Source organism: Ursus maritimus (genome assembly GCF_017311325.1).
Source record: "Ursus maritimus isolate PB19 chromosome X unlocalized genomic scaffold, ASM1731132v1 scaffold_X1, whole genome shotgun sequence".
NCBI lineage: Eukaryota > Metazoa > Chordata > Mammalia > Carnivora > Ursidae > Ursus > Ursus maritimus.
In genome coordinates, this window is record NW_024423319.1 from 60,646,620 (window position 1) to 60,660,432 (window position 13,813).

The window sequence follows — 13,813 nt, forward strand, 5'->3', positions numbered from 1 at the left end:
GTCTCTCTCTGTTTCTCTCTGTACCTCTACCTCTTTCTACCCCTTTTCCCTTCCTCTCCCCCTCACTCCCACCTCTCTCCCTTCCTTACCTCCTCACTAGCTATTTGATCTTGGGCAAGTTTTTAATCTCTCTGTGTCCCACCGCCATTATCTTTATAGTGGGAGTCATATCAAAACACACCTACAAGGTTGATGTGAGCAATAAATGAGATGATATATAGGAAACACTTAAAATGGTACCTAGTACTTGGAATTTATACTATGTAAATGTTTGCTATTAGTTCTTTTAAATTCTCCTTTTTTGTGTGGGAGAAAATTTTTGTTCACAGTGGTTTGGCTTTATAATCCTTAACCCTTTAGAGGCAGAAAATTAGTATGAAGAGATTTTTAAAGGCAAAAAGCTGAAAGTGAAAAGGAAAAGAAACAAATGCAGCAACATGTATAATACAAGAAAAAGTAAGCCTAATGATAATCCTAAATAATTGATAAAAGATTATACATGGTAGCATTTATTTAAGAAGACAGGGACATATTTGATTCATTTCAGAAAGATTACCAGTACCTGGAAATTAAAATCCTTAATGAAGGTAAAATGTAAAATTTTCTTATCTGGGAAACTCAGATTGAAACCTCTAATAATGCTAGATACAATGCTACTTCTGTGTCCAACACAAAGTAGCAATTTAGAATGTGAACAAAGCTATTCTCAAAAACATCCTTTTAAGAATTTCTAAAAACATTATAGGTGATAGATTCCGCAGTATAATAGATGACGCCTGGTGGTTTGGGACTGTGGAGAGTCAGCAGCCTTTTCAACCAGAGTATCCTGATAGTTCTTTCCAGTGTTACAGTGTTCAGTAAGTACAGTTATGGTATTTTATGCCTGATATAATACTGTAGTACTATATGGACTTTCTATAAACCCTACTAGGAATAATACCTTGTTCATTTGACGTATCTTTATCTGACCTGTGAAGTAGTAATCATAGTACCTGTAAGGAAGGAATTTGATGATAAACCTCTTGGTCCAATATGCATGCTAAAACAAAGCAGGAACCGGAGACTTATTTCTACCTCTCTTATGCCTGTATTTTCTTTTAAATATGTCTGTTTTAAACAAGAATTGCAACTATTATTTCACAAAGAATACTGAAATTAATTCAGTGTTTAAAGTAATTGTTATCTTGGAACACTACATCAAAAACGAAGGATGTACTGTATGGGGACTAACATAACATAATAAAAAATTTAAAAAAATAAAATAAAATAAAGTAATTGTTATAGCAGGAATATAGCAATAAATACTAGTACCCAGTCTTTTATTTAATGGTATGAATTCTAAGCAGAGGTATTATGTTTGAACGTACTATTTGTCTACAACATTTACTTTAGTTCTTCATTAAATACCAGCATTGTAAGATTCCTAATAAATGAAGTTTTCTTCTTAAGAATGATAAAGGTTTATTCTGTGAAGATTGACTTTTAGTCTCCATATTGCTGATGAAAAGGGAATAATAAAATTTTGGAGGTGCTGTAATACTTAGGCTATTAGGATAAAGTAGATTATCCTACAGAAAGAATCGATCTATCAAATCGACTTTTTTAACCCGAAAGGAATTTTCCAAAGAGATCTTTTCATTCTGTATCCTGGCTTAATATTGAATACATGCTGGATTGAATTTTTTTTAAAAAGCCAAGTAAAACTAAGTGTAAGCTTACTGCTCTCTATATTTCATATTGGTGGACTATTTTCTAATTTTCTCTAATTTTTTTTGTTTTCTCTATTAAAGGTTTATTATTATCTTTATGTAGATGAAATTGTACACTAAGGAAAACTGTGTTGCGCTTTTCCAAATTTTACCCCAAGAAGTCATGCAAATTATGCTAGTATATAAATTGTCATGTGAATTTGATTAGTATCTTGTTATTTTTTTAATAGCTGGGACAATAATGAGAGAGAAAAGATGAGCCCCTGGGATATGGAGCCAATTCCAGAAGGAAGTAAATATGCTTTTAAAAATGAATTATAATTCTAAAAGAAAAATGTCGATAGCATAATATTGGAAACTAATGATTTCTGATTTTTCATCTTATACATAGCTGCCTTTCCAGATGAAGTTGGTGCTGGTGTCCCTGTGTCCCAGGAGGAACTGACTGCTTTGCTATACAAACCCCAGGAAGGAGAGTGGGGGGCTCATTCCAGAGATGAGGAATGTGAACGGGTTATTCAGGGCATCAACCACCTTCTTGCCCTGGGTATGGTGGATGTGAAAGAATATTAGGAAGGAACAAGGAAAACCAGCAAAATTTTAAGTTCTACAAAAGGAAATACACTTTTTCACTGTATGCTTTTAACTTAAGAGGCACTTTTAATCAAGTGATTCTAGTTTAACATCAGTATTTTGATATGTTTGGCCAATGTAATGACTGATAAATGTTTTCTATTCTCTGGGGGCTTAGGATAGTGAAAGAAGGTATATAATTATCTTTTCCTTTCTTGAGTCACTTTGGCTCTCCAGGTATTTCCTGAGCCTGACTTTGGATGAGTTTTTTGGTAGACAGTAGAAGAGTAATATATTTTACTTATATGCCTAAGCTATATTATCTAAAATGTATCACTTGAGCCGTTTGGCATTTATCTAGAAAAGACATCAGTTTGAAGTTAAACCCTGTTCTCCTTTAATTAGTCTCATTTCACCTGATTTGAACCAGTGCGTCATGCATGATTCATAGATACTGTGTCCAAATAAAGAGAATGACGTTTTAACAATATTCATCTTATATTTGCATAATTGAATCATTATCATTTTAGTAATATAGTATACTGCCCTCCCTTATTTATATATGAGTTTTTGTTTGTTAATATGAAATATTAATGTCTTTTATAACTACCTTTTTTTATTTTGGTAATATTATAGATTTTGCCAGTCCTTTTGCTGTTCCAGTGGATCTCAGTGCCTATCCCTTGTATTGTACTGTAGTTGCTTATCCAACTGACCTCAACACCATTAGGCGGAGACTTGAAAATCGCTTTTACAGGTCTGTTTAGTTTTATTATTTACTATAAAGTTCATAGCTTTACATCTTTTGTTTTTCTTCTTGCATAATGATACAGTGAGATCTGTATTTTCATAGTGTAAAATAATCATTCAGTATACCCACTTCAAAATTTCTTCTAAAAATTTGGAACACTAATTTCCCTTTATTCAATAGATTCTCAGTCTTCCAGGGTTAGAAGGAGTATGGAATAAAGGACAGGGAAGAAATTTTGAGTAGCACAGCTCTCATGTGAAACGAAAACTACAGTTAACTTTAGTTTAATTAAAGGCAGATTAAATAGTTTGTGGATTCATCATAATTAAGGTGCTACAGAAACTTGGAGCATGATTAAATCCCCTGTTGAGGAATTAGGCAGCAGTTAGATTTAATTACCAGCCCCAAAGTGTGTTTAGATAAAGAGCCAAGTTATTTTTTTCTTGGTTTCAGTTGGGAGTGAGGTAATTATGAGAGAGCGGTAGAGGGCAGCTTTTGGTACCTCTCTCACCCCAAAGTCTACTGTGTCCTAATCGTAGTTATTCCAACATGAACTGTTTATAAATACAACCAGTTGGGTGTATTTTATAACATTACTTATAATTTCATTTAATAATGTATACCATAAAAGTAACTAAATAAAAATCTGTCCTTTTCTAAAACCTGGTTTCTTTTTTTTCTTGATCTTCTCACTTCTTTCCCTGAAAACTGAACATTCTTTTGACTTTCTCAAAACACTGTTCATTTATGTTTATACTTATTTGGTTAAATCACTATTTACCCATAATGTCCTGGGTCAGTTCTTTTTAATATGAAGTCCAGTGGTTCTTCATTCTTACCTGTGCTTCAAATACTGAAACTATATACCTTTATTAGTGCACATCCGTTATACACATACATTAAGTCACATACAGATAGTAGAACACCTTTGACATACTCATGATCGAGTGCCTAGTTGTTCTATGTTGTATATTCTTAGAATAGACTTTAAATGTATCAACCTAGAGTAACAGGGTATGTTTTTCTTTCATAGGAGAATATCAGCATTAATGTGGGAGGTACGCTACATTGAGCATAATGCTAGGACTTTCAATGAGCCAGACAGTCCTATAGTTAAAGCAGCCAAAATTGTAACCGATGTCTTACTTCGATTTATTGGGTAAGAAGCAGCTTTATCTTCCACAAGAGCTGATTTCTGATTTAAAAAAAGATATATTGAAATGTATTTTGACTTTCTTGTTTCTTAGGGATCAGAGCTGCACTGATATACTGGATACTTATAATAAAATTAAAGCAGAAGAACTAAACAGTACTGATGCAGAGGAGGTGAGAATCACAGCATGATTAATAGGCATGAATTCCTTTTCTGTTTTTTGAAGTACAGTAAGTATTGTGTGTGTTATAACTGGCTATAAGCGTTGAAGCTGATTTCTAAAAGCTGGCTGAGCACCTGCATCTTTTTATATTAAACTCTTTAACCTGTATTTAGATGGTATATACTAGAAATATGGTGGTACTACAATTTTTAGTCAGAGACAGGTGGCCAGTTATCCTGTTTGACTCAGTGAGTTTCAGTGATGAGAAATCAACACTTCATTTTCCAGCCTTAAAAACAAGACAAAGCACTAAGAAATTTTAATAAGGATTCATTTTCTATGCAATATGTGCAAAATATTAAAGTATTTTAAAGTTTTTAGGTTTCAAAGTACATTTTTAGTAGTTTTATGAAATTGCTGTTTAATTTCCTTTATGGAAATTTGCAAACTTAAGCCAGTTTTTCTTAATGAAATCAAATTAGTATTACCAGCAGACCTTCACATATCTAATTTCCCTACCTAGCCATATTCCCAGTTTACATAAAACCATTTTTGATTGAAAGCTATGATGGACAGAAGCCAAAGAAGAGGAAGAAAAACGAAGAAGAGGATGAAACAAAGTGTGATAATGGAATGTGATAATTCATAAATCTTTAGTGGAAAACAAATTGCCCTAAGGATGAGTGACTCAAACATGCTAGATTTTATATGACTATTGTATAGAGATATTTTACGTGTTTATATTGTCTGTACTGTTAATATCTAGAACAGTAAATCCCCGATGTTTTTTTTCTCTTTTTATTTTTTGAAGTATAATTGACGTAACATATTAGTTTCAGAGGTATAACAAATGATTCTGTATTTGTATATATTAGGAAAGAATCAGCAAAATAAGACTAGTCACCATACATAGTTATAGTTTTTCTCATGTGATAATAACTTTTAAAATGTACTTTCTTAGCCACTTTCATATATTCAAGACAGTATTATTAAACTATAGCCACTATGTCGTACATTATGTCCCCAAGACTCCTTTATTTTACAACTGAAGCTTATACCTTTTGACCCACTACATGTATTTTGGCCGCCCCACTCTAGTCCTCCCCATCTGTGTCAACTACCAATCTGTTCTGTGTATCTATAAATTATTTTTTTAGATTCCACATATATAAGTGAGATTATAGATGCTTTTCTCTGACTTATTTCACTAAGCATAATGTTCTCAATGTCTGTCTATTTTTGTCACAAATGGAAAGTTCCCTTTTAATGTCTGAATAATATTCCAGTAGGTATATATTACCATTTTTCTTTATCCATTTACCCGTTAATAGACACTTAAGATTGTTTCTATATGTTGGCTATTGTAAATAATCCTGCAAAGACTATGGTAATACGTATATCTTTTAGAGCTAGTGTTCTCATTTTCTTTGGAAAACCTATGAGTGGAATTCCTAGATCATAATGTAGTTCTTTTTTTTTTTAATTTTTTGAGGAACCTCCATACTGTTTTCCATAGGTTACACCGATTTACATTTCCACCAGTAGTGCACAAGTGTTCCCTTTCTCCAGATCCTAATCAACACTTGTTATTTCTTGTTTTTTTTTGATAACAGCCATTCTAACAAATGTGAGGTGATAGCTCATTGTGGTTTTCATTTGCATTTCCCTGATGGTTATTGATGTTGAGCACCTTTTCATGTACTGGTCAGTCATCTATATCTTCTTTGGAAAAATGTCTGTTAAGGTTCTCTGCCCATTTTATTTGTTTTTGTTTATTTTTTTTAATTATTTTATTTGAGTATAGTTGACACAGTGTTACATTAGTTTCAGGCATACAACATAGTCATTCAACTTCTTTACATGTTATGCGATGTTCACCACAAGTGTAGCTACCATCTGTCATCATACAACACTATTACAGTATTATTGACTGTATTCCCTATGCCGTGCCTTTTATTCCTGAGATTTATTCATTCCATAACTGGAAGCCTGTATCTCCCACTCCCCTTCACCCATTTTGCTTATCAACTCCATCCCCTTCCCTCTGTCAACCATTGATTTATTCTCTGTCCCAGTGTCATGTTTTACTCTTTCCTGAAAATGTATCTGACCGTATAACATTATATTATCAGAGTTAAATGTTATTGATGTAATAAGGAAAACTCAGATATTCTGATTAGATATTATCCTCCTGAAACTGATGAAAAAATTATCATTCTTGTTTCTGATAATTTCTCTTCCTTTCATATAAATACATTTTGACTCAGGATTTGATGTAGCAAGAATTACTCCTCAGTAGCACTACTTGTGTTAGAATGGAAAATTAAAAGTAAAATGTAATTCAACAACTTTATCTTTTTTGTTGTTGTTGAGAACATTTAAGTTCTACTCTCTTAGCAAATTTCAATTATACAATACAATGTTATGAGTTATGGTCACTGTGTTTTACATGAGATCCTTAGATCCTCAGACCTTATTCATTTTGCTGAAAATTTGCTTTTACCAATCTCTCCTTATTTCTCTCATCACCCAGCCCCTGGCAACCACTTTTCTATTCTCTGTTTCTATGAGTTTGACTTTTTTTTAAAAAGATTCCATTTGTATAAGTGATACCATGCAGTATTTGTGTTTTTTTCTGGCTTATTTCACTTATCATAATGCCCTCAGGGTCCACCCACGTTGTCACAAATGGCAGGTTTACCTTTTTTTCTCAAGACTGAATAATATTCTATTGTGTATATATATATATATATCACATCTTCTTTATCCATTCATATGTTGAGGACACTTAGGTAGTTTCCGTATCTTGGCTATTGTGAATAATGTTGCAGTGAATATGTAAGTACAACTTTCTCTTTTTGATATCCTGTTTTCATTGCCTTTGGAAAAATACCCAGAAGTAGGATTGCAGGATCATATGATAGTTCTATCTTTACTTTTTTGAGGAAACTCCATACTGTTTTGTATAGTGGCTATACCAGTTTACATTCCCACCAACAATGCTCAAGGGTTCCTTTTTCTCCATATCTTTAGGAATACTTATTATCTCTTGTCTTCTTGATGATATACACTCTAATAGATATGAGGTGATATCTCATTGTGGTTTTGATTTGCATTTCCTTGATGATTAGTGATATTGAATACTTTTTCATATACTTGTTGACCATTTGGATGTCTTCTTCGTAAAAATGTCTATTCAATTCCAATGCCCATTTTTATTTTTTTTTTAAGGTAACTTATTTGTTTGAGAGAGAGAGTGCAAGCGAGAGAGCACAAGCAGGGGGAGCAACAGAGGGAGAGAGAGAAGCCGACTTCAGACTTCCCACTGAGCAGGGAGCCTGGTGTGGGGCTCGATCTCAGGACCCTGAGACCATAACCTGAGCTGAAGGCAGCCACTTAACCAGCTGAGCCACCTAGGCGCCCCCAATGCCCATTTTTTAATTGGATCTTATTTTTATTATTGAGTTGTATAAGATTTTTATATATTTTGGCTATTAACCCCTTATCAGATAAAAGATTTGCAAATACTTTCTCCCATTCTGTAGGTTGACTTTTCATTTTGTTGGTTTCCTTTGTTATGCAGAAACTTTGTAGTTTGATACATGTTTACTTCTGCTTCTGTTGTTTTTTGTTGCTTTTGGGTTTTGTCAAATCCAAAAAAAATCATTGCTAAGACTAATGTCAATGTACTTACCCCCTGTGTTTTTTTTCCCCCAAGGCATTTTATGGTTTCGTGCCTTACATCCAAGTCCTTAATCCATTTTGAGTTGAGTTTCATGTATGGTATAAGATATGGGTCAAGTTTCATTCTTTTGCATGTGAATATCCAGTTCTCTCAGCACCACATATTGAAGAGACTATCCTTTCCCAATTGTATATTCTTGGCTCCTTTGTTGTAAATTAATTGACCATACACATATGTGGGTTTATTTCTGGGCTCTCTATTCTGTTCCATTGATTTGTATATCTTTTTTTTTATGCCAATACCATACTGTTTCTGTTACTATAGCTTTGTAATATAGCTTGAAATCAGGGAGTGTGAGGCCTCCAGGTTTGTCTTTCTTTCTCAAGATTGTGTTGTCTATTAGGAGTCTTTTTTGTGGTTCCATACAAATTTTAGGATTGTTTTTTGCTATTTCTGTGAAAAATGCTATTGGAATTTTGATAGGGATTTCACGTAATCTGTAGATGGCTTTGAGCCATCTACACACCCAATTCATTACCACAGAGTATCTTTCTTTATTGGTGTCTTCAGTTTCTTTCATCAATGTCTTGTGGTTTTTAATGTGCAGATCATTCATCTCCTTGGTTAAATTTATACCTCAGTATTTTATCTCTTTTGATGCAATTATAAATGAGATTGTTTTCTTAAATTGACATTCTGATAGTCCTCAGTGTATAGAAATGCAACTTATTTTTGTATATTGATTTAGCATCCTGCAACTATAGTGAATTCATTTATTAGTTCTAACAGTTTTTTTGGTGGAGTCTTTAGGGTTTTGTATATGTAATATCATGTCATCTGCTAATAGACATAGTTTTACTTCTTTTATGATTTGGATGTATTTTTTTTTCTTGCCTAATTGCTGTGGTAAGGGCTTCCAATTCTATCACACATAGAAATGGCCAGAGTGGGTATTCTTGTCTTGTTCCTGATCTGAGAAGAAAAGCTTTTAGTTTTTCACCATTGATCATGATGTTAATTATGGGATTGTTATATATGGCCTTTATTATGTTGAGCTATGTTCCCTCTGCACCTAGTTTATTGAGAATTTTTATGATGAATGGGTGTTGCTGTCCTCAGCATAGCATTCTTTGGGTTAAAATAGAAGATTAAAATAAAATGTAATTCAACTTCATTTTATTAGAAAGTAGTACCAGTAGCTCATGAGCTGCTTTTATTTTCTCCTAGAAACTACCTATGTGCTTTACCACCACCAGGTGAATAATGGTGTGTGGGCCTTGCCTCTTTGTATTAAAAAGCTATTGCTCAGAGGGATACTTAACTGAATCTTAAGTTTTTATAAACATTCATATTTCCGTATAGAATATAGATGTATTTCTTGAAATAGTGAAAGATTAATCATGAGTAATTCATGATTATAATACATTGAAGTATCATGTCATATAGAATAAGTTTTTTTTAATATTAACATTAGGTACAACTTTAGATACTAGTCACTATACTTTTTTTCTTCATTTCCTATTCTGATTTAAAGAGAGACCTTGTTTACTCTTCCTCTCCCAATATATTTTTCAGTCTGTATCTAATGTACAGGCAAAGTTTGGAGTAATTGTACCTTCAAACTTTGTTCAGCCTGCTGCCTGTTCCAATAAGGGAGTTAATTGTGATTGTATTTGCCATTTCTTTGTAAATGTTAATCAATTCAGTAAGACTTTGAATATAACTTAACATCTTTCCTCATCTTCCCTTTTAATTTTAGGATACGGAATTGGTTGATTTAGATTCAGATGGCCCTGGTACTTCATCTGGAAGAAGGGTGAGTGAATCAAATAACCTGCTGAGAAGAAAAAAATTCAGGTTTCCTGTGTCAGGCATCCCTAAGACCAACTCCACCCATTTGGAGAATTGCTATAAAGATTCACAGAACTCAGTATATATACTTGTGATTCATTGCTAAGGTTTATTACAGTGACATAAAAAGGATATACAGCTGGATCACAGGGAAATAAACACAGGCAGAGTCTGGAGGAATCCATGTGTAGGCTTCTTTATGCTTTCTCCCTTCTTTGAAAGGCCATACAGAGCACACTCTTCCCCTACATTGAAAATGTAGCAATATATATATGTGATTAGAGGCTCAGACCCCAAGGAATTTATTGGGAACTGGTTATATAGACACCATCTGATTAGCACATGCCAAGATTCCAGACTCCCAGAAAGCCAGAAAGCATAGGAAAAGTACAGGAAAGCAGGTGTTCAGTACAAATCACATTGTTTGTACAAACAGTGTAGGCATAGTAAACCACCTTTAGTATTTAGAAAATGGTTCAAGTGCCAAGTATCCAGAATGACAACCAAAGGCCAACCTTATAAGCAAGCCCTGGTAAAGATAGCAGCCTCAGATCTGTCTGTTATGTTAATTCTGTTCTGTACACTTCCTCTCCAAGGTAATTAGACAAATACTTGTTTTATATAAGGAAAATTTTCTTTGAAATACTGAAAGAAATCATATAAAAAGGCATCAAATGGTAAGGGCTAGAATGTACCGTGACAACAAAGGATATATATATATCCTACACAACAGGGGAGATATATGTACATACATACACACACACACACACACACACACACATACACACACAATTAATAAATACATAATATATAAATATATAAATATGCATTATATATATTTGAGTTTTGAGAAAATTATGATGCCATTGTCAAGCATACTTAACTACCAGCAAATATTAAGACATTAAGATTATTAACCTTGTAGAGAAAAAAAAATGTTCCTCTATTTTATTTGTGGTTCAGATTTTCTTAAAATGAAAATTCAGAATACTAGAATTCTTGTTATTTCCATGAATATACTGTCTAGTTTTTATTATATATATTTTTGTCAGGGAGAATGATGTCTAAACTGAGAAACTTAAATAGCAGCTCCTCTATGTTATGTAGCTATATTAACATTTGAAAACAGGAGAAAATCAATGAATAGTTAAGGAAAGAGCTTTTATATATAATTCTATTAAAATCTACAGGTCAAATGCCGAGGCAGAAGACAGTCTTTAAAGTGTAATCCTGATGCTTGGAGAAAACAATGCAAAGAACTGTTGAGCCTCATTTATGAACGCGAAGACTCAGAGCCATTTCGACAGCCAGCTGATCATCTTTCTTACCCAGTAAACATACACTTGTTTAAATCATTTCCAATATGTAATTTCCCACAAATGTACATGCTAAAATCTAGTTAAAAGCTGCTTTTCCCCTTCTTTCCTTTCTTTCTTCTTTCCTTCCTCCCTTCCTCTATCCCTCCCTACCTCCCTCCTTTCTTCCTCTTCCTTCCTTTTTTGGTATAATATCTTTTAATTGTGAAGGTGGGTAGTTTGATTAATTATGACTGAAATTCCGGTCATGTACTTTGTGTGTTAATTATATAGTTGTGAACCAAATTTGAATCTAAATACCCTTGCAGTCCTTCCTGCTTTCATTTTGGATATTTGTTTAATAAATTTTATAAACTTCTAATACATTTCTACTCACTGGAGACCCCTTGTAACATGTCAGCCCTGTTTAATTTATACTAAATGTGTTATCCAATAACACATGATGATTGATCACTTAGAGTAATCAATGTATGCCATATTACTTTTCATCAAAGATGAAAACATGAGAACTTAGATTATAGGATTCTTTTTTTGGGAGTTTATCTATTTATGTGTTGAATAACCATTTAGTATAGATAGCAAATCTATCAACTTTTTCAGAGAAAAGTTACAGCAGTATTTCAGAAATGCTTCAGACCAACCTCTGAAATTAGTGAACATAAATATTTTCTGCATACACAGGTTTTAGTTGGGAAAAAATATTCAAATAAAAAACAAAATTATGTTCAACAAAGCTCATTTTGTTTGTAGGGAGTTTGAGTAGAATAAATGAGTCTTGTGTTTCTTATAGTAGAGGACAATGGTGAATGTAGAATTCCTTCATCTTAAAGTACAGTCAGTAAAAAACTAATTCCTGTTTATGGAACTTCAAGCTTTAAATCATAATTGCATTGCAAATCTTGATACTTTGTTGTAGTAGTCTGGAAATACAATATATCCTCTTTACCCTAATAGGGCCATCAAGAGCAAGAGGGAGAATCGTCAGAGTCAGTTGCTCCAGAAAGACAAGATCCATCTCTTTCTGAGGTAGACCTAGTAGTCTCTTAAAAGACATACACTGGTTGTTTTTGCATTGTTTTAATTTTTAAAATTTCCATACTGTAAAGGAAACTTTTATAATTTGTAAGGCTGTTTTCCAACTCTTCTCACTCTCTTTTTATCTTTGATTTTTTTAGTTGTTTTTGTTTTGTTTTTTGTGGGGGTTTTTTGGTTTGTTTTTTCAAGGTTTTTTTTTTAAAGATTATTTATTTTGTTTAGAGTGAGAGAGACACGAGCAGGGGGTAGGGGCAGAGGGAGAGGAAGAGAAGCAGACTCCCCACTGAGTGGGGAGCCCGACAGGACTCGATCTCAAGACCCTGAGATCATGACCTAAGCCAAAACCAAGAATCAAATGCTTAACCGACTGAGACACCCAGGCGCCCCTATGTTTTTGTCTTTTAAATCAACACGTGTTTCCAAGTGTGTTCTTTGTGGCATCTGCGTACATGTTTATTTGTTTCTATAAATCTAAAGTTACTGTAGCGGAGTGGAAAACATTAACTGCACAGTATGTCTGTACCCACTGAGACTTCATTCAGCAACCTTACTTGGTCTTTTGAGTTTTAGTCAGATTACACAAGTTCCAACATATTTCCTCTATGAAAATCTTTGTTTCATAAGCTATGCTATGTTGGAATATACTTTTGGTTGTTATGATTTAAGACAAAAATATTTTTAAAGATTAATTAAGAGCAATCATGGTCTCTTACACTTGGAAAAATATTTTCTCTTATTTTATAATACTTCTCCTCTGCCCATTCTTCTGGCTCTTTGGCAGCTTCTTTGGAAGAAATGTGGTGATTGTTAATGATTTTAAATGGGATGAGGGATCTAATACTGACTATGGTTTTCACTCCAAAATGTGTATTTATTGATGGTTATGGTATATATAGATGTATAAATTTTAGATTTCATTCTGTATGATAAACTTAGGCATATCTTACCTAAACTTGACAGATTTAGGTTAAAATGGAGAGAATCTTCTCCCTTCCCTGATCAAATCAAACTAATTCAGAATTTATGAGACTACAGACCTCCAATGAAGCGTAAGTGTCATATTCATTAAAAAGCAAAAATATAGGAGCTAGGCACAGACATGACCAGTTTGACTTTGATCTTCAACTAATGACATTTTAGGTAGAATGACCTCTTAGCTGGGAATATCTTGGAAATACGTAGCTAATTTGTGACATGGAACTGTTTAATTATATGTGAATAATCCCATCTGCCTTCATTGAACACTTTGCCAGGGAATTGGGGGCTGCTTCAACCTTTAAGCAAAAAATGGAATTCTGGGGCGCCTGGGTGGCACAGCGGTTAATCGTCTGCCTTCAGCTCAGGGCGTGATCCCGGCGTTCCGGGATCGAGTCCCACATCAGGCTCTTTCGCTATGAGCCTGCTTCTTCCTCTCCCACTCCCCCTGCTAGTGTTCCCTCTCTTGCTGGCTGTCTCTCTCTGTCGAATAAATAAATAAAATCTTTAAAAAAAAAAAAATGGAATTCTGAATTCTGTAGGGATAAAGCCAGTGGCTGTGCATTTTCTATTCTGTCTCTTGAGAGAATCATATGGTTATC

At 33.6% G+C, this 13,813-nt stretch overlaps 1 protein-coding gene across 1 annotated transcript in view; it reads left to right on the forward strand.

The window, feature by feature from the left end:
- Nucleotides 1-13,813, forward strand: part of BRWD3 (bromodomain and WD repeat domain containing 3) — a 216,465-nt gene that overhangs the window by 172,595 nt on the left and 30,057 nt on the right. Inside the window, exons 28-36 of the mRNA XM_040630327.1 lie at nt 746-857; nt 1,940-2,001; nt 2,101-2,256; nt 2,919-3,039; nt 4,067-4,192; nt 4,281-4,359; nt 9,794-9,850; nt 11,076-11,216; nt 12,156-12,227. Coding sequence (XP_040486261.1) covers nt 746-857; nt 1,940-2,001; nt 2,101-2,256; nt 2,919-3,039; nt 4,067-4,192; nt 4,281-4,359; nt 9,794-9,850; nt 11,076-11,216; nt 12,156-12,227 — 926 coding nt within the window. The remainder of the gene's footprint in view (nt 1-745; nt 858-1,939; nt 2,002-2,100; nt 2,257-2,918; nt 3,040-4,066; nt 4,193-4,280; nt 4,360-9,793; nt 9,851-11,075; nt 11,217-12,155; nt 12,228-13,813) is intronic.